Source organism: Schistocerca serialis, chromosome 8 (genome assembly GCF_023864345.2).
Source record: "Schistocerca serialis cubense isolate TAMUIC-IGC-003099 chromosome 8, iqSchSeri2.2, whole genome shotgun sequence".
In the NCBI taxonomy this organism is placed as follows: domain Eukaryota; kingdom Metazoa; phylum Arthropoda; class Insecta; order Orthoptera; family Acrididae; genus Schistocerca; species Schistocerca serialis.
The window spans coordinates 442,407,036-442,433,311 of NC_064645.1; the positions used below are offsets into that span (position 1 = coordinate 442,407,036).

Below are 26,276 nucleotides of genomic sequence, written 5' to 3' on the forward strand. Positions count from 1 at the left end.
AGGGGGAGCAGGAGAGAGAGGGGGAGCAGGAGAGAGAGGGGGAGCAGGAGAGAGAGGGGGAGCAGGAGAGAGAGGGGGAGCAGGAGAGAGAGGGGGAGCAGGAGAGAGAGGGGGAGCAGGAGAGAGAGGGGGAGCAGGAGAGAGAGGGGGAGCAGGAGAGAGAGGGGGAGCAGGAGAGAGAGGGGGAGCAGGAGAGAGAGGGGGAGCAGGAGAGAGAGGGGGAGCAGGAGAGAGAGGGGGAGCAGGAGAGAGAGGGGGAGCAGGAGAGAGAGGGGGAGCAGGAGAGAGAGGGGGAGCAGGAGAGAGAGGGGGAGCAGGAGAGAGAGGGGGAGCAGGAGAGAGAGGGGGAGCAGGAGAGAGAGGGGGAGCAGGAGAGAGAGGGGGAGCAGGAGAGAGAGGGGGAGCAGGAGAGAGAGGGGGAGCAGGAGAGAGAGGGGGAGCAGGAGAGGGGGAGCAGGAGAGGGGGAGCAGGAGAGGGGGAGCAGGAGAGGGGGAGCAGGAGAGGGGGAGCAGGAGAGGGGGAGCAGGAGAGGGGGAGCAGGAGAGGGGGAGCAGGAGAGGGGGAGCAGGAGAGGGGGAGTATGTGGCAAGGTGGCTCATAAGTAGAAGTAAAATCCAACTGAGCACAAATTAATTTATGATTTCTACACAATGGTAACATTTTACAATGATGAATACACTGCAAGAAAGGCAATGTAAAAAAAGAAAATGCACATTGAGAGACTTGTTCATGAAGGAAAGAGGCCCATATATTGATTGTGGAAGCCACTTGCAATTACTACAATTTGTGGAAATATGGGATCATGTGTTAAAGTAAATAAGAATAACATAGCAAAACCAGAAACTCATGGGAACAATCCCACAAAAAAATAACTACATTTTTGCGCAAGAAAAAGTGTTCCACTAAGTACGGTCTTTCAATTACATATGGAATACACATGAGCTGTAGAATTAATAAGTATGAAAACTGCAAGTAGAATCAGCGTTAGATAAACAACAACAACTTACAATGTTATTGCAATGTTTGTAGCAGGAAGAAGAGAATTAACTGAAATGCAAGCTGGGACAACATAGGAAGTGAAAACAAAACTTTAACAACTTTAATGAAGGTAATTTGGAGACGTAATCAAAGCAGTGTCATACATATTTAACGAATCTTTGATACCAGAAAGCGGCCCGTGGAATAAGAAAATACGACAGTGTTGTGGAAATGCTAGACTAGTCCCCAGGCTATACTAGTAATTCAACCAATATAGTTTGGTGATATAATTCTGACAGTGGAGAAATCACTATTGGGGTACCCTATGGCTCAATCTTAGGTCTACTATCATTCCTCATATATGTAAATGATCTCCCGTCTAATACACAACAAGCAGAATTAGTTCCTTTTGCAGATGACACTAGTTTTGCAATAAATTCAAGCATACATACAGAAACAAAAGGTACGGTAGAGAAAGTTCTTAAAAGTATCACTGACTGGTTTTCTGTGAATGGTCTCGCCCTCAATTCTGAAAGGACACAACATACTCAGTTCTGCACATCTACTGGTAATACACCAGTGATAAGTGTAGCACACGGCAAGAAAATAATAAATAGGGTGGACACTTCGAAATTCTTTGGTGTCCATATTGAGGAGAATTTAAATTGGAAATAGCGTATTTTGGAACTTCTAAAAAAACTTCGTTCAGCTATATTTGGACTCAGAATCATTGGAAATCTTGGGGGGAGGGAAATCAGAAAGTTGACATATTTTGCATACTTTCATTAAATAATATCACATGGGACAATGTTCAGGGGTAACTCACTTTTAAGAAAGAAAGTCTTAATTTGCAAAGATGTACTGTAAGAAAAATATGTGGTGGTCACCCACAAACACCTTGATGTCTCAGAATGTGTCCTGTTAACCAAACCCTTCCTTAGGCAAATTATGCCACAAATTTCTTTTCGCCCTGATTCTATGATGGTTGGAACTTAAATAGTGGCAACTATTTATTCACGACCGATGCAAAAGAGTTACATGTTTGCGCCTGTTACTGTCCTTCAAAGTAGTCGCCAGCAATGCGTAGAATCCATTGCCAGCGATGTGGAAGGTACAGTACACCATTAGCAGAGCCTGTCCAGTCGATGGTGCGAATGATGGAGCAGTCTACTGCCTGTCGAATCTTTGGAACAGTTCTGAAGCAAATGCCATGAAGTGGTTCCTTCATCTTCAGAATCAAATCAAAGTCACAAGGACTTAAGTTCAGGGAGTATGGTGGATGGTATAGTACTTTCCAGTCCCATCGACCAAAGAGCAGCTTGCGCTGTATGTGCTTGTGCATTGTCATGCAAAATGATGGGTGGGTTGCGCAGAAAGTGTCGCTGCTTCTTTCGAAAAGCTGATTGCAGGTGATGCTCCAAAAACAAACAGTATTACTGTGCATCGATGGTCTGCCGTGGAGGAATGTAATGCGTTAGGGTAACACTATCACAATCGTACATGAGGATCACCAAAATTTTAGACCGCTCCATTCACACCATCAACACAAAAGGCTCTGCTAATGGTACACTATGCCTTCCACATTGCTGGCAACGGGTTCTACACAACGCTGTTGACTACTTTGAAGAACAGTAACAGGTGTACACATGTAACTCTTTTGTATCGGTTGTGAATAAATAGTTGCCACTATTAAGTTCCAACCCTCATATTAATATCTCTTCATTAGTTGCATGCTCTACCTATCTAATCTTCAGCATTCTTCACTTCCATAAATTTAAAGTCACTGTTACCAACTTTCTCTTCTTCAGAAATGCTTTTCTTGCAATAGCCTGTCTACATTTTATTTCCTTCCTACTTCAGCCATCATCAGTCATTCCAATGGCAAAATAGCAAAACTCATCTACTACTTTTAGTGTCTCGTCAACATCACCTGATTTAACCTGATTACACTTCAGACCCTCATTCTGCTTCTGTTGGTGTTCCTCTTGTATCCTCCTTTCAAGACACTGTCCACTCCATTCAACTGCTCTTACAAGTCCTTTGCTGTTTCTGACAGAACTTCAGTGTCACAAACCTCAAAATTTTTATTTTTTTCTCCCTGACCTTTAATTATTTTACCAAATATTTCTTTGGTTTCCTTTACTGCTTGCTCAATGCAGATTGATGATAGGCTCCCCCACTCACTTCCTTCTCAACCACTGCTTCTCTTTCACGCCCTCCGAGTCATATAACTGCCGTCTTGTTTCTGTGCAAGTGGTATGTACCTCTTCACACCCTGTATTTCACCCTTCCACCTTCAGAATTTCTGAACATATTCCTGTCAACATTGTCAAAAGCTTTCTCCAAATCTACAAAAGCTATAAACACAGTTATGTCTTTCCTTATCTTCTATGAGAAGTCATTGGGTCAGTATTGTCTCACATTTGTAACACTTCTCTGGAAGCCAAACTGTTCTCTCTGAGGTTGGCTTCTATCAGTTTTTCCATTCTTTTGTAAATAATTTATGTCAGTGTTTTTCAGCCTTGACTTATGAAACTGGTAGTTCGGTAATATTCACACCTGTCAGCACTTACTGTCTTTGGAATTGGAATTATTACAAGTTTGAGGGTATTTCGCCTGTCTCATATCTTGCACACCTAGTGGAATAGTTTTGTCATGACTGGCTGTCCCAAGAATATCAGTAGTTCAGATGGAATGTCATCTACTCCAGCAATATTGTTTCAACTTAGGTCTTTCATTAAACGGTTAAATTATTCTTGCAGTATCGTCTCCTATCTCATCTTCATCTACGCCCTTTACCTGTTCCTGCTTAACCCTCGTATTTTTAGACTTTTGTATTCCATTCACCTGCCTCATTTGCTGTATTTTTATATTTTCTCCTTTCATCAATCCAATACGCCCTGTGATATACAAGGACTTCTGCTAGGCATTGTGTTTTTACCTATTTGATCCTTTCCTGTCTTCACTATTTCTTCTCTCAAAGCTACTCATTGATTGTCTACTGTATTGCTTTCCCCCCATTTCAGTCTACTGTTGACTAATGCTCCTTCCGAAACTTTCTACAACCTCTGGTTCTTTCAACTTACCCTGAACCCACCTCCGTAATTTATGACCTTTTTGCAATTTATTCCATCTTGACCTACAGTTCATAACCAATAAAACTGCTCAGAAATTTAAAATCTGGTTTTGAAATCTCTATCTTACCATTATACAACCAATCTGAAATCTTCCAGTGTTTCCTGGTCTCTTCATGTAAACAACCTTTTTTCAAGATTCTTAAACCAAGTGTTAGTAGTGATTAAATTATGCCACATGTAAAGTTCAACCAGGCGACTTCCTCTTTCGTTTCTTTCCCTCAGTCCATGTTCACATACTATTATCCTTCTCTTCCTTCTACTATCAAATGCCGGACCCTCACAAAATTAAATTTTCAACCCCCTTAACTATCTAAACAATTTCTTTTCTCTCATCACTGTACACTGGAGCCATATTAAAAAAAAAGTATGGACATTGCTGACTGCTGAAAAATGTGATACACAAGTCCTTCATGGTTGTCATCTTTTTCTTTCTTTCACATTAATTGGGGGGGGGGGGTGGTGGCGGTGAGGGAGAGAGACCATTCATTGTGTTTTGATCTACACAGCAGGTTAGGGTATCATTATGTTGCGTTATCTTCGGTCCAAGCTGACATGTTGTAAACCTACTGTATACTTTGCCATATTTAAAAAACCTTGAGGTATAAAATGTTACCAATTAGAGTAGTTAATGTAGGAGTACATGAAGATTAAAGCATCATGTGAAATTTGTTATTTAGGCATTTTATTGTCATTTGTTTAAATAAACATATTTGCTAATTTGCATGGAACTGCTCTGCCCATTACCTAGACTAGATTAATATCAACTGTTTTCTGTTTACTATTTATTTTTTACTGTCACTGTGGTTATTCAAGTAAATGTGTAGTGCATGTATTGCTAATTCATTTACTAAAACAAAACTTTTACAAAGTTTTCATGTTATTTATACCAAAAATGCTCAACAAAATGTTTATGTGCCCAGGTGTAAAGTAACATTTTATATATGTTAAAAACTGTAGTTGTGCATGGAAATCCAGTCTCTTTGAAAAAATTTATAAGAATGTCATCTACTGCTCAAATACGGGTAAAATGTAACAATGCTACAACACAAAAAGAAGTTAACTTCTATGGCATTGCAGCTTAGGACATACAAGTAGTGTGAGTATGCTGAAGTTGGCAAAAGTTTAACATGACTATGTGGTCAAAGATCCCAGCGAGTTGCGCATAATGGGAAACAGTCATATCTTCCACTCAAAGCTACCAAAAGGTATTCTAAACACACCTTGGAATTAATACATCCAGATTCATGGTGGCCAATAGAAACAACGCCTATTGCTGGAAATAATTATTGTTGCTGAGAGACCCAATTCAACTTGTTGAAGAGGCTATCCCAGCAGCTACTGAGGGAACAGGGTGCAACCAACTGCAGATTGTGGTGCATATTGGAACAAATGATGCCTGTTGTCTGGGCTCCGAGGTCGTACTTGGACCATCCCAGCGACTGGCAGAGATGGTTGACAAGACCAGCCTTGCGCAAGGAGTTGGGACGAAGCTCACAATTTGCAGTATTGTCTCCAGAACTGATCGTAGCCCATTGCTTTGGAGTCGAGTGAAGGACCGAACCAGAGACTTTGAAGGTTCTGTGACAAGCTAAGCTGCAACTTCCTGGACCAGCGCCATAGGGTTGAGAGATGTACAGTCCCCCCTCGTTGGGTCAGGTGTGCAGTACTGCTACTCAGGCAGCTGACTATGTGTAGAGTGCAAGTTTTTTTAAGATTATGCAGCTCTCCATCCAATCCAGATACCAACAGCTATAGGACACCCTGATGTATCAGTGTAAGAATGAAGAAGAGGCCTCCCATATGCGAGAGTATTGAGATCATAATGGTTACCTGCTAAACCATTTGCAACAAAGTGCCACAGTTTGAACGGCTCTTGAAAAGCATTGAAGCTCACAAAATACTAGGTACAGAAAGCAGGTTGAAACCTGAAACTGACAGTTGAGAGATGTTTGGGGAAAATTTAAGTGTATATTGCAAGGTTAGGCTAATGAGAAATAGCAGTGGCGTATGTCACAGTAGACAAGAAACTCAGATCCACCAAGATAGAAATTGAAGCTCCATGTGAGATTGTTTTGGCAAGACGCAATATCAGGGGTGGGCATAAAATAATTGGCTCTTTCTATCGTCCACAATATGTAATTCTATCTCCTCATGTAACTGAAAACTATAGTGAAAACCTCAGTTCGCTTGTACATAAGTTCCCCAATCCTAAAGTAATCATTAATAGAGACTTTAATCACACAAAAATCAACTGGGAAAATTGCAGTTTTGTTGGTGGTGGGTGTGATAAGACATCCTGTGAAACATTATATTAAATGCCTTCTCTGAAAACTACCTAGAACAATTAGTTCAGAAACCCACTCACAACACAAATGTATTGGATCTAATGGCGACAAACAGACCTCAACCACGGTGTACAGTCACTGTAAAGAAACAGACTATGGCGTAATAGGTATAAAGAGTAATGTGTGATGCCTTCAATGACTACCGTAGTAGAATATTGTCAAATGATCTTTCACGAATCCCAAGGAAATTCTGGTCATATTTAAAGGCTACTAGTGGCACCTAAGTTAGTATCCTGTCCCTAGTGAATGACACAGGAACTGAAACTGAGGGTAGCAAAGCAAAAGCTGAAATGCTTAACTCTGTTTTCAAATATTTCTTTATAAAGAAAAACCCAGGAGAACTGTCCCAATTTAATCCTCATACCACTGAAAAGATGAATGAAGTGTCAGTGGTGTTGAGAAACAGCTGAAATCGTTAAATTGACAACTCTCCAGGGCACGATGAAATCTCAACCAGATCCTACACCGAATTTGTGGCTGTTAGCCCCTCTTCTACCTACATCTATCCTAGATAACTAAAACTAAAAACTGTTCCCAGTTCTTCGAAGAAAACACAGGTCACACCAGTCTATAAGAAGGGTAGTGGAAGTGATCCACTAAACTATTGTAAAATATCCTTGACATAATTTACTGTAGAATCTTGGAACATATTCTGAGCGCAAGTATAATGAGGTATCTCTAACAGAATAATGTGCTAAATGCCAACTTGCATGCGTTCCAAAAACATCAATTATGTGAAACTCAACTTACTTTTCTCACATGACATACTGAAAGTTTTGGATCAAGGCAACCAGGTAGATGCAGAGTTTCTTGATTTCTGAATAGCATTTGACCCATTGCTGCACCTATGCTTATTGTCAAAAGTATGACCATATAGGGTATCAAGTGAAATTTCAGACTGGTTGAGGACTTTTTGGTAGGGAGATGTTATCTTGGATGGAGAGTCATCATCAGATGTAGAAGCAACTTCAGGTGTGCCCCAGGGAAGTGTGTTGAGAACCTTGCTGTTCATGTTGTATATTAATGATCTTGCGTACAACATTGACACTAAATCACACATTTTGCAGAAGATGCAGTTATCTATAATGAAACACTATCACAGAGACGCTGCATAAACAATCAGATCTTGATAAGATTTAAATTTTCAGAAAAGTTAAATTGTGCACTTCACCAAATGAATAATGTAGTATCCTATGACTATAAATCAATGAGTCGCTGTTGGACTCAACCTACTTAGACAAATTCCCGGATGTAACACTTTTTAGGGAAATGAAATGGAATGGAATGATCACATATATTCAGTCATGGGTAGAGCAGGTGGTAGACTTTGGTTAACTGGCAGAATACTGGGGAAGTGCAATCAGTTTACTAAGGATCCCTTGTGCAACCCATTCCAGAATATTGCTCAAGTGTAGGGGGCCAATACCAAATAGAACCAACAAGGGATACTGAACATATACAGAGAAGGTCAGCAAGAATGGTCACAGGTTTGTTTGACCCATGGTAGTGTGGCAGAGAAATACTGAAGAAACTGAATTGTCAGCCTCTTGAAGATAGATGTAAACCATTAAGTCTACAAACTAAGTTTCAAGAAACAGTTTTAAATGATTACTCAATGAATACACAAACTCTTACATATCAATGACATAGAGATCGTGACTATAAGATTAGATTACTTACATCATGCAAAGAGGCATTCAAACAATTATTCTTCCCTTGCTGCATATGTGAATGGAATGGGGAGAAACTCTCATAACAAGATACAATGGGGCGTACTCTCTGCCATGCATTTCCTGGAGATTTGCAGAGTATAGATGTAAATGTAGATGGTTGAAAAAACCACAAACCATGAGGTTCGATGTCAACTTACCGAAGGAGTATTGGCTTACTTCATTTAAAGTCACCCAAAATAAAGAAATCTCGTTGCCATCATGTCACAGATAAAATAATTTTTTTTCAGATTTTTTTAGATCAAAACTGTAGTCAGGGGGCTATTTCGAAATGTCTAGCATTTTCTCCTTCTGGCGTCAGTACAAAAGGTAGGTTGAAAGTTTTTAACTACTATAACTCCCTTATTTATATATCAATTTTATTCAATTTGGTGTCATTTGAAAGATAAAAGGACCAACTATATCACTAAACTATAAAAATGGTGCAACTTTGCATATAAATATGTGAAAATCTGTAATTAATGTCGTTTTCCAATTTTTTTAATGAACTTCATGAATTTTTTTCATCAAAATCACAAGTGTCACCATTTTAAATTTTGTCTCAAAGAATTCCTATTGTACCACATTAAAATAAAACTGAAGGGTGTTTGTTCTGTTTAATCATTTAAAACAGAAAAAACATAAATAATAATATAGATGTTTCATTTTGTGACTCTTACCTAGGTCACAAATGATGATCAGTTCTCATAAAACACATTCATAAAATTCAAAAAAAGCATTGATTCTGTCAAACAAGTTTTCAATGGACAATATTATGTCTGATTCAAAAGTATATAAAGAGCAGTACTTGTGCTTGCACTAAGAGCAGGCGAAGTCATTAAAATGTTTTCATAAGATATCCAGCAAACATCAGTGTGAAGTGGCCATGAATAGCTTGCGGAAGGGCCACTTCGACTTATGAACTTGAGTTTTGCATCTCTGTGTTCTTCACTTATCACTAGAATTTTTCCAAGCCACCACTGGTTATCGTAGATAGCTGCGACAAATGTTTCTTCTTAAATTGCGTTAGAGGTCATTGTTTTGAGTTCCATGAGGAACTTGAATGAATTTAGTAGATGATGAAACACGCTTTATCAGCAACTTGTTTTCATTCAGTGGTTTGAAAAAATGATTCACTCCTGTCTCAGGAAAGGTAGAACCAGTCTCATATCGTTTTTGTAACACATTTGTGAACTTTATCTTCTCTGTTGTAACATAAAAGGTTTCTATTCCTGGAACATAAGTTTTGGCAAATATAAACAGATCTTTTGGACTTAAAATGTGACTGTCATATGGATGCTGAAAACTTGCTCTTGTTGCTAAACATTTAATAGTACCACCAACTCCACCACATGCATTTTTGCCAAGACTAGTGGCAAAATAATTCCGTTCTGCAGTTACTCCATGATCTTGCTTGTGATGGCACAAATTAAAAAAGTTATTAAAGTTTTTACATTGTGCAGAACTGCTATCACTGAAGTACATAACATGCTGGATGTGTGGTAATTGTTCCAATACATAAGTGAGAGCAGTTTTCTGGAAAACACAGAATGTGTTCGTATCATGCTGCAAACAGTCACTTATACAACACAATGACATTGACTTAATGCAATCATCTGTTTTAAAATACACCACAGAAGGATCAAGGGTGACTTGAATGCCCTGCCAGTAAAATCCTTGGGCAGCAACCTGAAGCAAACAGGTATAGTTCTCTGCAAAATCCACTATGATGATGCATGTAGTATCAGAGAGGGTTTCTTTGCTTGATTTGAAGTAGTTACTCAGATTTTGATACATAATGATGTTGTGTTAGGTTTTGAAGTTCTTGCATGAGATACTCAACAAATTCATCGGTTGTCTTCATTAATGTCTCCAGTGTAGGTAAATCAGTTTGCATCCATTGTTTGGATACAACATTTTCACAATCTTGTAAGGACTCCAGATCCATTAAAAAATTGCACAGTTCATATTCGCCACGACACCAAGATCAGTGATACAGCATGCCCTCCTAGTTTTACAGATTGCAAACAAGTTTCTGTAGAAGTTCAGTGTACGGTTCTTTCACATGTGCAGCATGTTTAAACAGTTTTATGTTTTGGTGATACATGCATACACATACGTTATGCATTCCAGGACTGTTTACAGTAACCCATTCTTTTGGCCTAAGTTCACAAAATTTAGTAAAACCAATTTTATCTTCAGGGTATTTTTCTCTGAAAGCTAAGTATACATCTTTCAGCTTATGTAAAATTAGTCTTTTTGTCTTATACACTCTTTTGCCATTTTCTGAAGGGACAGACAGACCGTTCTTTTTATTAGCAGAAATGCGACTTATATCATCTTCACAGTAAAAATTCTGGACACGTTTTTCTACATCCTTACATATTCTGTTTCCCAATTTATAACTCCCTTTTGACAAAATACCATCTTCTTTTAGCAATACCCTCGATTTCTTTACCATGTATTCGGTAGTGTTAAAAAACATTCGGATTTTTTTCTTTACTCCATGAAGCTGGTGTTAAGGTAAGTATTTGTAGTTTATCTTTAAAAGAACTTCTGCTGAATTTCTCTTTAAGTTTTCACATTAAAATATTACAGTCTGTACATTCAGCACTGCCAGTTTCTTCAGACACATTTTTCACTGGAACATGTAGCACTTCTGATGCTGTTTGCTGGAATTTTAAAGCTAAGCGGCGAGACTTGGATCAAATGTATTCTGGATGCCTGTCTTGTGCTCTCTTGGTAACCTTAAGCAGTTCACAACTTTCATTAAGTTTTTGAAAAGCTGTAGATGGATCTGATGTATATTCTTGATCTTTAACTTTACATTCATCCATCCCTGGAATGTTATCCCCCATAGGAGATAATGTCCTTATGGCATGTTACGCACAGCTTGGTACCTGGGATAAGTCCAAGGGTTTTATATTTCCTTGCCATGGTTAAAGAAATGGGTTTCAAAGATTTCTTAGCAGTCTTTTTACCATGCTTCTTAAAAGGGTCACAGAAAAATCTTTGTCTTCAAATGTTCCTAAATAGAGCCTTTTGTGAGAAGAACAAACACACTCAATATTTTCACAGGTGCTTCTTAGCTTCAATAATTCAATATCAGTTTGATTCAGGCTTGACATATCTATTAATCAAGCTCTTCACTGCTACCGCTTTTCTTCTGACACACATCTGCTGACATAAAACCCAAAGAACATTTGTTTTCCATTGTGATTTTTAATCAACTGTGTATGTTGCAGAAAATAACTCGATGGTTTGAAACTTTCTTGTTCTCTAATTACCACACAGAATGGCTGCTTATGTAAGAAGAACAAAATCAAGACAAAAAGTCTTTCAGATATATAAAGTGCACAGACATACAAAAACCTAACACACACAGCTTGTGAGTGTTGCTGCTCGACTGAATTTTTCCATTGTAATGTATTACAGCATTATTGAAAAAGAATGGCAGTAGGAATTATTTGAAACAAAAATTCAGATGGTGGAATTTGTGATTCTGGTGAAAAACAATTTGCAAAAAAAAGTGAGAAATTACAAATTTTCAAACATTTGTTGCTTAGACACAGCACTATTCTTTTACTTTCCAATGACACCAAATTGATAAAATTGATTCATAAATAAAAAAGTTATAGTGTTTACAAATTTACAAGGCCTTTGTGTTTCTCAACGCCAGATGGTAGAAGGGGTCCACATTTCAAAATGGTCTCCTAATTACAATTTTGGTCAAAAAATTCTAGAAAAAATATTTTAACCGTCACTCATTATGCACATTTTTACATCAAATTTTCTGAAAAATCTGTGACATAAGGGCAACGGCCACTGGGTGATTTCACATGAAATTACCCTATTAGGTTTCTGTGTCTACAGCTGCATACCTACCAAATAGTTTTCATCCACCACACTCAGAAGTAAAATGCAATATGAATTTTGGTACAGGAGAAAGCTAGCTTTGTCACGCCTAAGGATTTTTGCTTGCAGTGCTACGGGCCACATTCTGAAACGCCATCGCATTAAGTAGTAAACAAGAACTCGCAGAAATTAACATTTGTAGATTACTGCCAGGCAACCAAAGGCTATCGATTCATCAATAGGGAGGCTTACTAGATAACTGTCAGTAGCAATGTCCATCTCTTAGAGAATGACATTTTCTAAATTCAAAGGTAGACGAACCTAACACCACAAGTACTTTACATTTGAGGTGGATGTAAATATTGCTGTCACAACAGATTGAATGTGAAGTTTAGTTAAGCCTGATGTGGAAGTTACTGGCTATAGATCCTATGTTCCAGTTACGTGTGTGTGTGTGTGTGTGTGTGTGTGTGTGTGTGTGTGTGTGTCAGACTTTGGTTGGTAAGTTTTCGAGATTTTGTTTGTTTTTTATTGTAGTACATATGATGGGTCTTGTGTATCAAAAATGGCACTGATGCAGTTTTTTATGAATTTTTGGTTTGTGTTGTAAGGTACTGGAAATCGTGCTGATTTGTGACTGGTAAGCATCATGGAGTTTGTTTTATCTATATGGATGATTTTTGGTTTTCAGTATAAGTTACGTGCACTACTTTTGTTTTAGCTATTAGTGTAAATGAAGTGTTCCATACCAGAGTTATGAGGTTTTGTAGATGTCGTTTAAGCTAAATGGGTCAAGCAACATTTCTGGTACTGTGTTTTGGAGGTATACCTGGGTTCTGCTACTGTGGACTTCGTTTGAGCCATGTATATCAGGTGAAATTTCCAATGCCAGTTTTTTTGTTTCCCAGAATTAATAACAATAATGTCCCCCACTAAAAACACTACCTTCATGTGGTGTGTTGATAGTTAAAGACATACAATTTTATATCTGACAGTCTACTGAGAAGTTATGTTGCACAAGCAAATAGCTGCCTTGTTGATAATTCCCTGGGTGAAAACTGATGGTTGTACTGTTTTCTTCACTTCTTCCTATGTATTTCCTATCATACAGCAACAAATGATTTATTCTTATTGTCTTCATCTCAGCATTACTTATGGCAAAAAATAAAGAAAACAAACAGCAATTTCTATGCAGACTTAGAAAATAAGCTAATGAAACACGCGAGAAATGTATATATGGGACGTAATAAACCAACTCTCTACTATTTTTATAACAATTTTCTACTCTACATACCACAAAATGAACTAAAACTTTAGTTGCTGCAACTGGGAAACAGCCCCACACAAAATATGTGAGGAAACTAATTACACTTACCACTGCTGCAGGTGTCGCAACTTCTACTTCTTGCACATCTCTTCCTCCTTCAGCAGCTGACCGAACTTGGCCATCCGGCACTATTCTGTATGCCGGATCCATCAAGTCTCTTTATGTAATGTCACTGGCTTGTCTCCATCTGAGCTGGCGCTACTGAAAATCGTAAATGCCACGTGCTAACAACTAAGCTAGGTATCAAAACGCTTTCAAAGTATGATGTATTGTTACTAATTTCAGAGAAAAGGAAAGCTATTTCTTACATGGTTACTTCATTGGCATGTGTAATAAGCTAAGGTAAACTGAACATTTTAAAAAGTTTCCTTTGTCCCTTATCAAGCATATCACCTACTGATGTTCAATATATTAACCTCATATGGATTACTGCACTACAACTCTCACAGCAATGAGTATTATGTACAGTGGGCAACTTTCACGGGTAGGTATGTGACAAAGTGGCACAGAAAAAGATTGTTTCAGCTATATTTAACTAATGACTATACAGTTTACAGTGGTTCACTTGTAGACATCTGTTGCTATCTTCAATGTGGGAATTCTATAGTGTGTACACTTTCAGTCTCACTTTTGTACATGCTTATATTACAGATAAATTGCAGAGTTGTTACAGATAAATTACAGCGTTGTTACACTGAGGGTAAAGTTTTAGGAGTTATGCTGACAGAATAAATCAACTGACAAATTTAATTTACACAAATCTGTGCATAGCGATTGATAATAATGGCATAAAGAACAGCAGTACAGCTGCTCTTCTTTTGAATTTATGTAGTTGCCACATGGCATATAGGCATCTGGTGCATATAAATTTCTAAGAATTGTACGTCTGTCAAATCCGATGTGTGTGTTAACAAAGCTAGATAAATATATACGCGAAATTCGAATGTATAAAGTAACATATATCAAAATAAAATAAAATATCAAACTGTATCGCCCGCAAAGAGGCAGCTACATTTCAGCCACTTACGTCATGACGTGATCAGTCGCAACATTATCACAATACGTAGAAAACACTACAATGTGACATAGCAATTACTGCATCACATGAAAGGACTGAAAAGAAACGATCAATTTGGCTATTGTTCTTTACGTCGCTTGTTAAGATCCGTACTATGCCGTTCACTTCAATTCTCATTCTACATGTTAATTAAGGGCAGCGAAACATGGGAGACAACGAAGAAAGTCTGATTCAAAAGATTATCCTGTTAGTCGTTCCAACTTTCAAAACTCGTGAGACGTTTCCAAGTACACAAGACACCAAGAGTTAAGTTGCAGAACGAACAAGTCTGCTTTAATAACGTCCTAGGGGCCATTTCACAAAAGGCAGTTTGTGCAGCCATGGGAAGCACTAAAAATTTCTCCTTAAAATCTTCATAGTTTATTATGTAGTATCGCTTTATTTTCAATACCTTTCACATCACTGTTGACTAAAACACAATGGTTTAGCGTGCTGGTTAATGCTGTACTTACCAATGACATGAAAATATAAAGACTGTTCTATCCCCCTGCGAACTACAAAATACGTGCAAGCATGTTTACATTACACTAATGTAGTTGCTCTTTCCTTCTTTCTAATGTTTTTGGCCGCAGAAGTTATTTCAGTTGTCAACTAGCCTGATGTTATTAGTAAAGCTAATATGCTGCAAAGAATCTGTTCGGCAAGAATCTACGGCGACATTACGACTACGTGTTCACTTTAAATTTTTTTGTAAAGTGCTACTGAACGGAAACAGCAGGTTTCAGATGAATGTCCTAAGCAAATTACAGAAAAATATCCCATAAAGGTTCTTACGTAAATAAATGAAGAACTGCTACTACTGCAACGACGAATATATATGAAGGGAAGGAATATAAGAATTTCGTGAGACAGTTGGGTGGCTTGTCAACCAATCAGAATGCTTTTACATCCGAGAGAGGCGTGGACGGACTGTGTGCCGGGAAATATTTACATGTTGCCACATCGTGGTATAAGAATTTTATGTCCGAAAATATCTGCTCAGCTGAAGTCGAAGAACAATGTTTTTGAGACTGGTGCATGCCGTTTACACCCCTCAATCTGTAATATTCCCTGTTATTTTAAATCTTTGTGACGTCACGTGATTCATCGACATGATGTTCGAAACGTGCGCAACTTTTGTGTGTACGTAGGAGGTATGCAGCTGTATCAGGATTGTAAATAAATGTCGGACAAATCCCACACTTTGTAGGTGCATTTGAGAGAATTTAACGGCATGTTATAAAAATTGGACACTAAGAAAACCATAATGAATTGTGCTATTGCAGATCCAACTTCGCTACACATTTTCCCGTGAAATTTTGAGGTCAGTACTTTGAAAGCTCTGTGGATCAAGAGGAATGTTAGATACGACACATCAGCTTTGGCCAGTGTCGTAATGTGTGCTGTCGCGTCACCTTTAGGTGCATATATTTACCGTTTTTTATTTGGCGAAACCAACCCCCAACGAATGTTAGAGCATTAAAAATTATTTGTGGGTGACAGACTGAACTGCAGTTCAGTGCGAGGTTGGAATGTGACAGGCTGGTTGTGATTTAGCGAAGTCAGCAAACGTGATATTAAAAAAAAAAAAAAAAAAGCCTGGTTGTAGTGGCCGACTGATCTGCAGCTTAGCCCGTTTGAAAAAATCGCCAAGAGCATCACTTTTTATGGTAGTGGCCATATTGTTTACTGCGTTTGTCGCGTTTTTCTTATGTCACTGGTCACAACCAAGAAGCTGAAGTGCTTATCGATCGTGTGTCGCTTTGGAAGCAACAAGCAACAGTTGTGTATTTTCCCTGTTGACAAACGTATCAACAGTTTACCTTAAGAGTGCTAAAATGAGAAATATAGCAGTAGAGGTCATTCTGTTATCGGGCGCCGGATTAGCTGGCTGGTATGGGGGTAAATGGTCAGAACGTAAACGTTTAAGCATCGCCCATCCAGTGCTACCTGGTGTGCCTTTGTTTGGAACCGTATCTGCTGCTGCTCCCATAACTCCTAAGGAAATCACGGTAGTTGATGAAAATACGACGAACATGCCAGTACCAAAAAGTAGAGTTTCACAGGTAAATGTTTGTTTTTTCTGTCCTGTACTTATGACACGTATTTGTAATTTTTAGAAGTGTTACACACGTGAAAAAATAATTTTCTCTTATTACAGATCATGAGGTTTGGCTTTCCAGGGCTTGACAATGTGAGATCGTTTGACGATTTCATTTTGTCTTATGATCGAAGAAATCGTGTAGCCCATTGGGTGTTTGAACACTTAAAACGCGAATCAGTGAGGCATAACGATGCAATAGATCGTTCCAAGTGCGAATTCAAGGAGGATGACTCTATTCATAAATTCTTTAGGTACTGTAAGTAGATTTCACACAACTTGTAATTCATACCTGGAAACCTTTACCATCACACAACCATTAATTTTTCCTCTTTCATGTTTCCATTAAGTACTCGTAATAAATAGCAATTTTGAAGGAACAAACCACGTTTTCAGTAAGTTGTTGTTGTTGTCTTCAGTCCAGAGACTGGTTTGATCCAGCTCTCCATGCTACTCCATCCTGTGTAAGCTTCTTCATCTCCCAGTACCTACTGCAACATACATCCTTCTGAATCTGTTTAGCATATTCATCCCTTGGTCTGCCTTTACGATGTTTACCCTCCATACTGTCCTCCAATACTAAATGGGTGCTCCCTTGATACCTCAGAACATGTCCTACCAACCGATCCCTTCTTCTAGTCAAGGTGTGCCACAAATTTCTCTTTTCCCAGATTCTATTCAATACCTCCACATTAGTTATGTGATCTACCCATCTAATCCTCAGCATTCTTCTGCAGCACCACATTTCGAAAGCTTCTATTCTCTTGTCCAAACTATTTATCGTCCATATTTCACTTCCATACATGGCTACACTCCATACAAATACTTTCAGAAACTACTTCCTGACACTTAAAAGAATCTATACTTAATGTTAACAAATTTCTCCAGAAACGCTTTCCTTGCCTTTGCCAGTCTACATTTCAGTAAGTATCCGTAATAAATAGTAGTTTTCAAGAAGGAGCAATTGTGTATGCGTGTCAGTTGTACAAAATTGATCAAATAACATCACCAATTGTAAAACATGGGTTAAAATAATTAATGGAAGAAGCATCTCTATGGCCTATACTCTTTATTTATTCATCTCAACATTGGAGAGAAATTCCAACTCGTGCAAAACCCAATTTGGAAATACGGAAGCGTCCGATCCCGCCCGTCTGCTTTGACCCATGACGTCACTAATATGGCAGAAACAACCGTACACCACGATTCCAATATGGCGCATATAAGGTCGCTACGTACACATAATGAGGACGAAAATACATCGAAAAACAAACACACACACACTTTCCACAAAAAGCCTAATGACACTAACGGGACAAGTGCGGGAAATGAGGTGTTTTGGGTGGGGGGGGGGGGGGGGGCAAACTAAATACAAACAAATTTAGACACCCACCCCCATACAAAACCACGAAAAAAACCGACATCACATAACTCCCCAAATACCACTAAACACAATTATCATCTGGAATCAGACACCTCCCTTCACCTATATAGCTCAACAGCAGCACCCGATCCCATAAATTAGGAGCAAACACTTCCCTTAGCCTATATAGCTCAAAAACATCTCCCGATACCAATAGCAACACACACAGCCACACATTTGGATCGAACACTTCCCTTGACCAGCGCACTGTTAATTTTATCCGTCATATCCATTCCTGAACAAAAACTACAACCGATTAATTTTACTAAAATTACCACACGACGTACAGCGAACAACACTAAATTAACCTTCACACAAAATCGTTAACTCACTGAAACGAATTCCACTACAAACACAGCCGACACTCTAACAATTCTGGATAATGAGCAAAAGCAAACTGAGCCCATTACACCACACAAGCGAAAACCCTGAACATACCACCAGAGAGCACAACAAACCACAACATGACGACATCTACAAACACGCCACACTCACAAACCAAAGTCCGCGCCTTCATAACGTCACACACGACAACACCCTTACGTCATGGGTCGAAGCCTACGCGTGGGATTGGACACTTCTGTCAAACCCCCCAATTTTTACCATCAATACATACACTTCACGTGATAGCTTCAGTTTTTAAAAACATATTATGCTTAAAGTACACAATTCTAAAACTGTTATTTAGTGCTAGTAATGTCGTATGTAACATACTTTCTACAGCTTTCCATATTTTTCTGGTGCTGTTATCCTGTTGCCCATTGTGTTAGTGGTGTTAATGCCATTATTTTGTTCCCTGTTGTTTTTTATTTGCACATTTTATTTTAATTTAACCATGAAAATTCAAAGTATGAACAACAAATGAGCCAATGGCAGTAGCTTCGTATTCTATGTTAAATAAAATAATTTGGTCCACTTCTGGCCCAAACACTTAACTGTTTCAGTTAGTTTCCGTGAATCATTTGTGTGATTAATCGTAGCCAAAAATGTGGAATGAGCCCTTTTATTTTCACGTTACACATTCTTTATGTGTAAATATGGCTACATCTGATAATAATCTAACTTTTTTCTTTTTTTTCTGTTGCCAGTTAGTAATTCCTAACCATCATCTTTTATGCATTACAAAATTAGAAATTTTTCTATGGAATACAAGGAGTTATCAAGGAGAAACTTTTTCTGTTTGTTTCCAAATTTAACTTTGTTGTCTGCCAGACATTTTACATTATTGGGCAATAGGTTAAAATTTTGATGGTAGCATTGTGAACCGATTTTTATGCTAAAGACACCCTTAATGTGGAGTAATGGAAGTCATTTTTTTTCTTTTGGTATTTGTAATTATGTATATCATTGTTACATTTGAACTGCAGTGGACTGTTTACAAGGACCTTCATGAGAGAATAAATATAGGGTGAGGCAGAAGTCAGAATGCGAAACTCTGTTAACAGATCCCTACAAGATGATGATGGGTGAGCATCACACATTATTCTTACAGCACATTTTTTAGCAATAAACACTACATTTCTTAAAGTTGAGTTACCCCATAACATTGCAGTTCAAAATTGTTGCGCATTTGTTGAGGTGGTCCCCCAATTGTCATAGCAACGAAGTTGCAGTCTGAGTTTCTTTATGGTGGTGGTGTATAGACTGAAGTGAAAAACAAAGAAATTAGACTTCAAAAGATATTATAAAAGTGTCATAGTAGTATTCCAGAAACAAATTAGTAATTTATCCTAGGAATCTGTAACCTACACAAGAAATCAAAAATACAGGTAACAGAAGGGTTGTGCTGTTAACGAAACTAAATTTTTTGGGATTCAGATTCAAGAAAATCTGTTGTGAAGATCTCACATCATCCCCAAACTCAAAACTTGCAAAGCTGAGCTGTGTAGTAAGGAATCTCCTCAAGAACATTGGTGCTGAAACAGCTGTATACTTTCACATACATTCACGACTGTGACACTACATCATATGCTGGGAAAATGTACACCAAACCAAAACAGTCTTTTTTTGGGGGGGAGGGGGTTATAAGAATAATTATGAAACATACAAGAAACAGTACAAACCTTGCTTTAAAGTTGCCTACCCTTATAGCACAGCTCACATGGTGCTGACTATGAGAACATTCAAAGTTGCTCCGAACATATGTAACATACCCAAGTAAAGCAAAATCAGCTGTCACAGAACTCTGTCTCATATATAATCATAAAATGAATGATGATGAGATCAGTATTGTGATGCAGATGCCAAGGGTTCCTGGGACAGTATAATTAAGAAGTCTGTTGACATAAAGATGTTGGAAAATGGAATAAACCGGGATGAAAGTTTTAATTTCAACAAGTCTTGTTTATTCAGATTTCGTGTGCATCACAGTCACAAGAACTGGAAAATGCTGAGAGAATGTGCATCACGTAATGACAGTGCAGGTTTTGAAAAACAAGAATATTGAAGGAAATTGTGAGTGTCATCTAAAAATAGTGGCACAAGACCGACCAAATTTAAATTTGGGTGGACTCAGACAGTGAATACACGTAACAGCATAATATGTCATGCGTGATGGTCCTGACTGGATCGCTTGCCTAAACATTGTGCGTAACCCTCGGACACATCCAGCTGATCTTGTCCTTCCCTACATTAATATGCAGTACTAATAAACAATTGATTTGGATAATAAAGGCATTACATTGTGAGGTGTGTGGCAGGGCAAGTCCCACTGTACAAGTTATTAAAGTTTCTTTCTGTTCCATTCACGTGAGGAGCGCAGGAAGAATGACTGATGGAATGCTTCTGTGCATGCAGTAATCATTCTTACGTTATCCTCGTGATCCTTCAGTGAGCGATATGTAAGGGTTGTAGTATGTTCGTAGAGCCACCATTTAAAGCTGGTTCTTGAAACTTTTGTTAATAGTCTTTCTTGGGATGGTTTACATCCATCTTCAAGACTCATCCAGTTCAGTTCCTTCAGAATCTCTGTGACACACTCCCACGGATTAAACAGACCTGTGACCATCCGTGCTGCCCCCCATTTTTTTTTTTTTTTTTTTTTTATCGTTCAGTATCCTCTGTTCGTCCCATCTCGTATGTGTCCCACAACTGGAGCAGTATTCTAGAACCAGTTGCACAAGCAATTTGTAAGCAATCTCCTTTGTAGATTGAGTGCACATCTCCAGTATTCTACCTGTACACCAAAGTCACTTACTTCTTTATCCATGACTGAACCTGTGTGATCATTCTGTTCCATATCCTCACAAAATGTTACACCTAAGTATTTGTATGAGTTGGCCGATTTCAACAGTGACTCATCGGATTTTATAGTCATATGATACTATGGTTTTTTTAAATGAAGTACAATGTTTTACATTTTTGAATGTTTAAAGCAAGTTGCCAATATCTACACCGTGTTGGAATCTTATTGAGATCTGACTGAATATTTATGCAGCTACTTTCATACAGTACTTCATTATAGATAACTGCAAAATGTGCAAAAAGCCTGGTGTAACTATTACTATTGTGTGCAAGGTAATTAAAATACACTAGGGACAACAAGGGTCCCAATGCACATCCCTGGGGCCTACCCGAAGTTACTTCTACATCTGACGACGACTCTCCATCTAAGGTAAAATGCTGTGTCTTCTATACCACAAAGTCCTTAATCCGGTCACAAATTTTGCTTGACACCCCATATGGCCATACTTTTGACAAATAGCATAGGTGGGGTACTGAGTCAAATTATTTTCAGAAATCGAGAAATACTTCGTCCACCCAATTGCCTTGACCCGAAGCTTTCAGTTTGTTATGTGAGAAAGGTGCGAATTAGGTTTCACATGATTAATGTTTTCAAAATGCACGCTGGGTGGCATTGAGGAGATCATTCTGTTCAAGATACCTCATTACATTTGCGCTCAGAAAATGTTCTAAGATTCTGCAACAAACTGATGTCAGGGATATTTTACGATAGTTTTGTAGATGGCTTCTATTACCCTTTTCACAGGTCGGTGTGATCTCCGCCTTTTTTCCAAGAACTGGGCATGGTTTTCATTAGAGGTATTTACAATAGATTACAGTTAGAAGAAGGGCTAATGCAGCTGCAAATTCAGTATAGAATCTGACAGGGATTACATTGGGCCCTGGAGCTTTGTTCAATTTTAATGACTTCAGCTGTTGTTTCATTCGTCTTTTCAGTGGTACAAGGGTTAAATTGTGGCAATTGTTCTGGATTTTACTTTGTAAAGGAAAATTTGAAAATAGAGTTAAGCATTTCAGCTTTTGCTTTGCTACACTCAATTCCAGTTCCTGTCCCATTTGCTAGGGACTGGACACTAACTTAGGTGCCACTAACAGCCTGTACACAGGAGCAGAAATTCCTTGGGATTTGTGAAAGATCATTTGACAATATTCTGCTGCTGTAGTCACTGAAGGCATCACAAATTGCTCTCTTGACAGCCAAATGTGTTTCATTCAGCATCTCTCTGTCTATAGCCTTATGCTTTAATGCCTATTATGGAGTAATCTTCATTTCTTTAGAAGTTTCTTCACAATGACTGTATAACATGGAGGTTCCCTCCCATTATGAACTGTTCTGCTGGATACATATCCATCCAGTGAATGGTCAACTATTCTTTTAAACTTGTGCCGTAGTTCCTCTACATGCTCCTGTCCTTTGCTGAAAGTTTCATGTTCCATACTGAGTTATGACACTACAGTTTTTTTTTTATCTAGTTCACTGAACATATCTCTCTCTCTCTCTCTCTCTCTCTCTCTCTCTCTCTCTCTCTCTCTCTCTTTTTTGTTGCCACAACTGGTTCATGGTTATAGAGACCACTTTCAATGTGCACATTCTTAACGAGGTCATGTCTGTTTGTTACCATTAGATCCAGTAAGTTTCCATGATGAGGAATGTTCATATCTATCTGTTCTAGGTAGTTTTCAGAGAAGGCATTTACTACTGTTTCACAGGATGTCTTATCAATCCCACTGCCAACAAAACTATAATTTTACCAATTAATTGTCGGATGAATGTCTCCATCAATGATTACAGTATGATTTGGGAACTTACATACATGTGGAGAGAGGTGTTTTCCAAATTTTTTTGTTACTACATGAGGAGATGACTGTGGTGGGCAATAGAAGGATCCAATTATTTTATGCCTATCCCTGATATTAAGTCTTGCCCAAACAATCTCTCATGGACCTTCAATTTCGATCTTGGTGGATTTGGGTTTCCTGTCTGCTGCAACAAATACACCACCTCCATTCCCCATTTGCCTGTTCTTTCAATGTACAATTAAATTTTCTCCAGAAGTCTCACTGCTCTAACTTTCAGGTTTCAAGCAAATTTCTTTATCTAGTATTATGTGAGCTTCATTGCTTTTCATGAGCACTGCACACTGTTGGCACTTTGTTGCAAGTGCTTTGGCAGTCACCATTAGGGTTTTAATACTCCCACTGTGGGGGGCATTTCTTTTGATCTCACACTGATACCTCTGGGTCACAGCTATCATTATCTGGATTGAATGGAGAGTTGCTAATCTAAAAACCGTTGTGTGCAGCCAACACGTCGGCTACCTGAGTAGCAGTCTTTGATGTGTAGTGCACACCTGACCCATTTAGGAGGCTCCTAGAGTTCTCAACCGTATGGAGCAAGTCCAGAAAGTCACAGAAACTTCTAAGTCTCTGATTCAGTCCTTCCACTTGACTCGGAACTAAAGGGCCACGATCAGTTCTGGGGACAATACTGCAAATCGTGAGCTTCATTGAAACTTCATGCGCAAGACCTTTCTTCTCAACCTCCTCTGCAAGTGACTGGAATGACCCAAACCTTGGAGCCCAGACAACAGGCATCATTTGTTCCAACGTGCGCACAGTCTGCAGGTAGTTGCACTCTGTTTCCTCAGTGGCTGCTGGAATGGCCTCTTCAACATGTTGAATGAGGCACCCAGGTACACACGCTGGATGCACCTGGTGTTCCTTCCTGCCCCTTGTTGCCATTTCCCTAAGGGTTACCATAATTCACTGTATGTTTGAACAGCCGATGGTTAATAGACCCTTACTCTTTTGCATTTGCCTCCTCCTGGCACCATACAGAACAGTTTTCCACAAAAGAGGTGATATAGGTTGAATTGTCTCAGTTTGTTTCAGACTTGTTGGTTAGAGGGATTGGTACAACAAGCGGAGTCCTCGCTGGTCCCTGTCCACCATGTACAGGAAGCCTTCCAACAGTTCTTCTAATGCACTGATTTACACCAGGTGCCAATCATTAGACAGTAGTCAGGGAAATTTCCAGCTGCTTTCAAACATCAACCCACTCTTCCCATGTTTGAAAACAGCATTCACATTGATGCTGCATTTTGGCTGGCAGAGTGTATCACAGGGCAGTGGACAAATAACTTGAAAATAAGCCCACTGATTAATTTTTTTTTAAAAAAAAAATCTGTTGAGGAGGAATCAGGAGCAGTATCACGACCTGAAGGGCTGTCAGAGTCCAGTAGGAGAATTGCTACAGATGTTTCTGGAAAACGCTCAGGAATGATACACTGAAGGGAATAGAAAGCTCTCAGAACAAAATTAAACTGTGTGATTAATTGTGAAAGAAGTATTAGGGCAAAATGAGGATGCTGAACTACTTCAGCTTCTCTTGTGAAAGAATGAAGCTATTTACTTATCCACCAGAGCTGTGTTGAATATTTCGCAATCACTTTTTCTGAGTAGTTGGCAAGTTGGATCAACATTTTATTGGTACAGCTTAATATGTAAAAGCTTGTGTTTTGAGACAACAATATTACATGCAGCTATGTGAAAAAAAGCTAAGATGAAACTGAATCTATTATTAAATCACTAAAGAATGAAGACTCCCATGCATATGGTGACTTTTCAAGTAGGTTTAGAAAAATCACATAAATTATTTTTGTATTCAGTCACCTGTGCAGTGAACCTTGAAGGTGGTGTGAGTTTTTGGACAAATTGAAGTACTCTTTAATGAAACCAGTTTTATGAAAAGGGAGAGATTTTAGATAGTTACTGACCAATTTCTTTGCGACCAACATTTTCAAAAGTTTTGTAAGAAAGCAATGCATAGGAGAGTTGTGGACCTTCTCACAAGGGGAACTCCCTATTGCATCCCCCTCAGATTTAGGGATAAGATAGAATAGTGGATAGCCCAACCAAAATTGAACACAGATCAAGATGAAAACAGTAAGAAGATGTACTAAACTGTGGAAAAAGAAGCAAAACAGGAACTGTGAACGGTCCAAGCTCAAGATGTGCTACAGTGAATAAATTTGTATAGCTAGGGTGTCATGGTTATGTGGTCACAATATTGGACTGTGAAGGGGGAGATCCATGTTCAAATCTCCCTTGTACTCCATATTTTTTTTTTTTTTTTTTTCACAAAATTATGAACTGTCTGTCCAACCGTTGACTTGTGTTCGCTGTAGCCAAATTTGTGCCTGTGCCATGGTATAACATCAGTTTGCAACAGCAAGAGCTAACGAAAAGACCTCTGAACATACATACTTCCTATTTATTGTACACAAGTACCACATTTGACTCTTGTGTTCTGTTTTGGAAGTTTTGACTCTTGAATTCCTTTGTTGTAACATAGTTCACTACTGTTTATTTGTTGTTTTCTTTTCTGTGAGAGGTTGATGAGGTACCTGGCTTGCTTTCACTAGTCATCACATTTACTTGTGAAGATAATGTGTTCTTGTGACATGACTTATATAACCAGTAACTTGGTACGTCTGTGGCGAGATGGAAAGATAATAATTTTGTGGGAGCAAGGGCAATACAAATGGGATACAAGGGAGATTTGAACACAGATCTCCCAGTTTACAGTCTAGTACTGTGACAGCACAACCACAATGTCATAGTTCTTGGAATTCGCTCAGGGTTGCACATCTTGAGCTTGGACTGTTCAATGTTCCTATTTTGCTTCTTTTTTCATAGTTCATTACACTTTCTTCCTGTTTCGATGCTTGATGTGTGTTCAGTTTATGATGGGCTATCCACTGGGCCATTTTACCGCTAAATCTGAGTGGGGTGTTATAATTTGCTGCCAGACTCATGGTTTGCCTTCAAGAAAGGGGTATCCACTGAAAATGCAATTTATTCTTTTGCGTGTGAAACATTATCAGGCTATATGATAGGCTGAACCATGGACCTTGCCGTTGGTGGGGAGGCTTGCGTGCCTCAGCAATACAGATAGCCGTACCGTAGGTGCAACCACAACGGAGGGGTATCTGTTGAGAGGCCAGACAAACGTGTGGTTCCTGAAGAGGGGCAGCAGCCTTTTCAGTAGTTGCAGGGGCAACAGTCTGGATGATTGACTGATCTGGCCTTGTAACACTA

General features: G+C 38.8%; 2 protein-coding genes across 5 annotated transcripts in view; one reads left to right on the forward strand and one right to left on the reverse strand.

Annotated features, from left to right (window-relative positions):
- The window catches only part of LOC126416793 (uncharacterized), a 53,040-nt gene extending 37,700 nt beyond the window's left edge, over positions 1-15,340 (reverse strand). The window contains exons 1-2 of one of the 4 annotated variants that reach the window (XM_050084662.1): positions 15,205-15,340; positions 13,401-13,553 (exon numbers count right to left, since the gene is read on the reverse strand). In XM_050084662.1, coding sequence (XP_049940619.1) covers positions 13,401-13,502 — 102 coding nt within the window. In that variant the 5' untranslated portion in view covers positions 13,503-13,553; positions 15,205-15,340. The other 3 variants (XM_050084660.1, XM_050084661.1, XM_050084663.1) reach the window with 3 other exon arrangements.
- A 132-nt stretch (positions 15,341-15,472) lies between these two features.
- The window catches only part of LOC126416794 (endonuclease G, mitochondrial), a 48,836-nt gene continuing 38,032 nt past the window's right edge, over positions 15,473-26,276 (forward strand). Inside the window, exons 1-2 of the mRNA XM_050084664.1 lie at positions 15,473-16,475; positions 16,571-16,764. Coding sequence (XP_049940621.1) covers positions 16,248-16,475; positions 16,571-16,764 — 422 coding nt within the window. The 5' untranslated portion in view covers positions 15,473-16,247. The remainder of the gene's footprint in view (positions 16,476-16,570; positions 16,765-26,276) is intronic.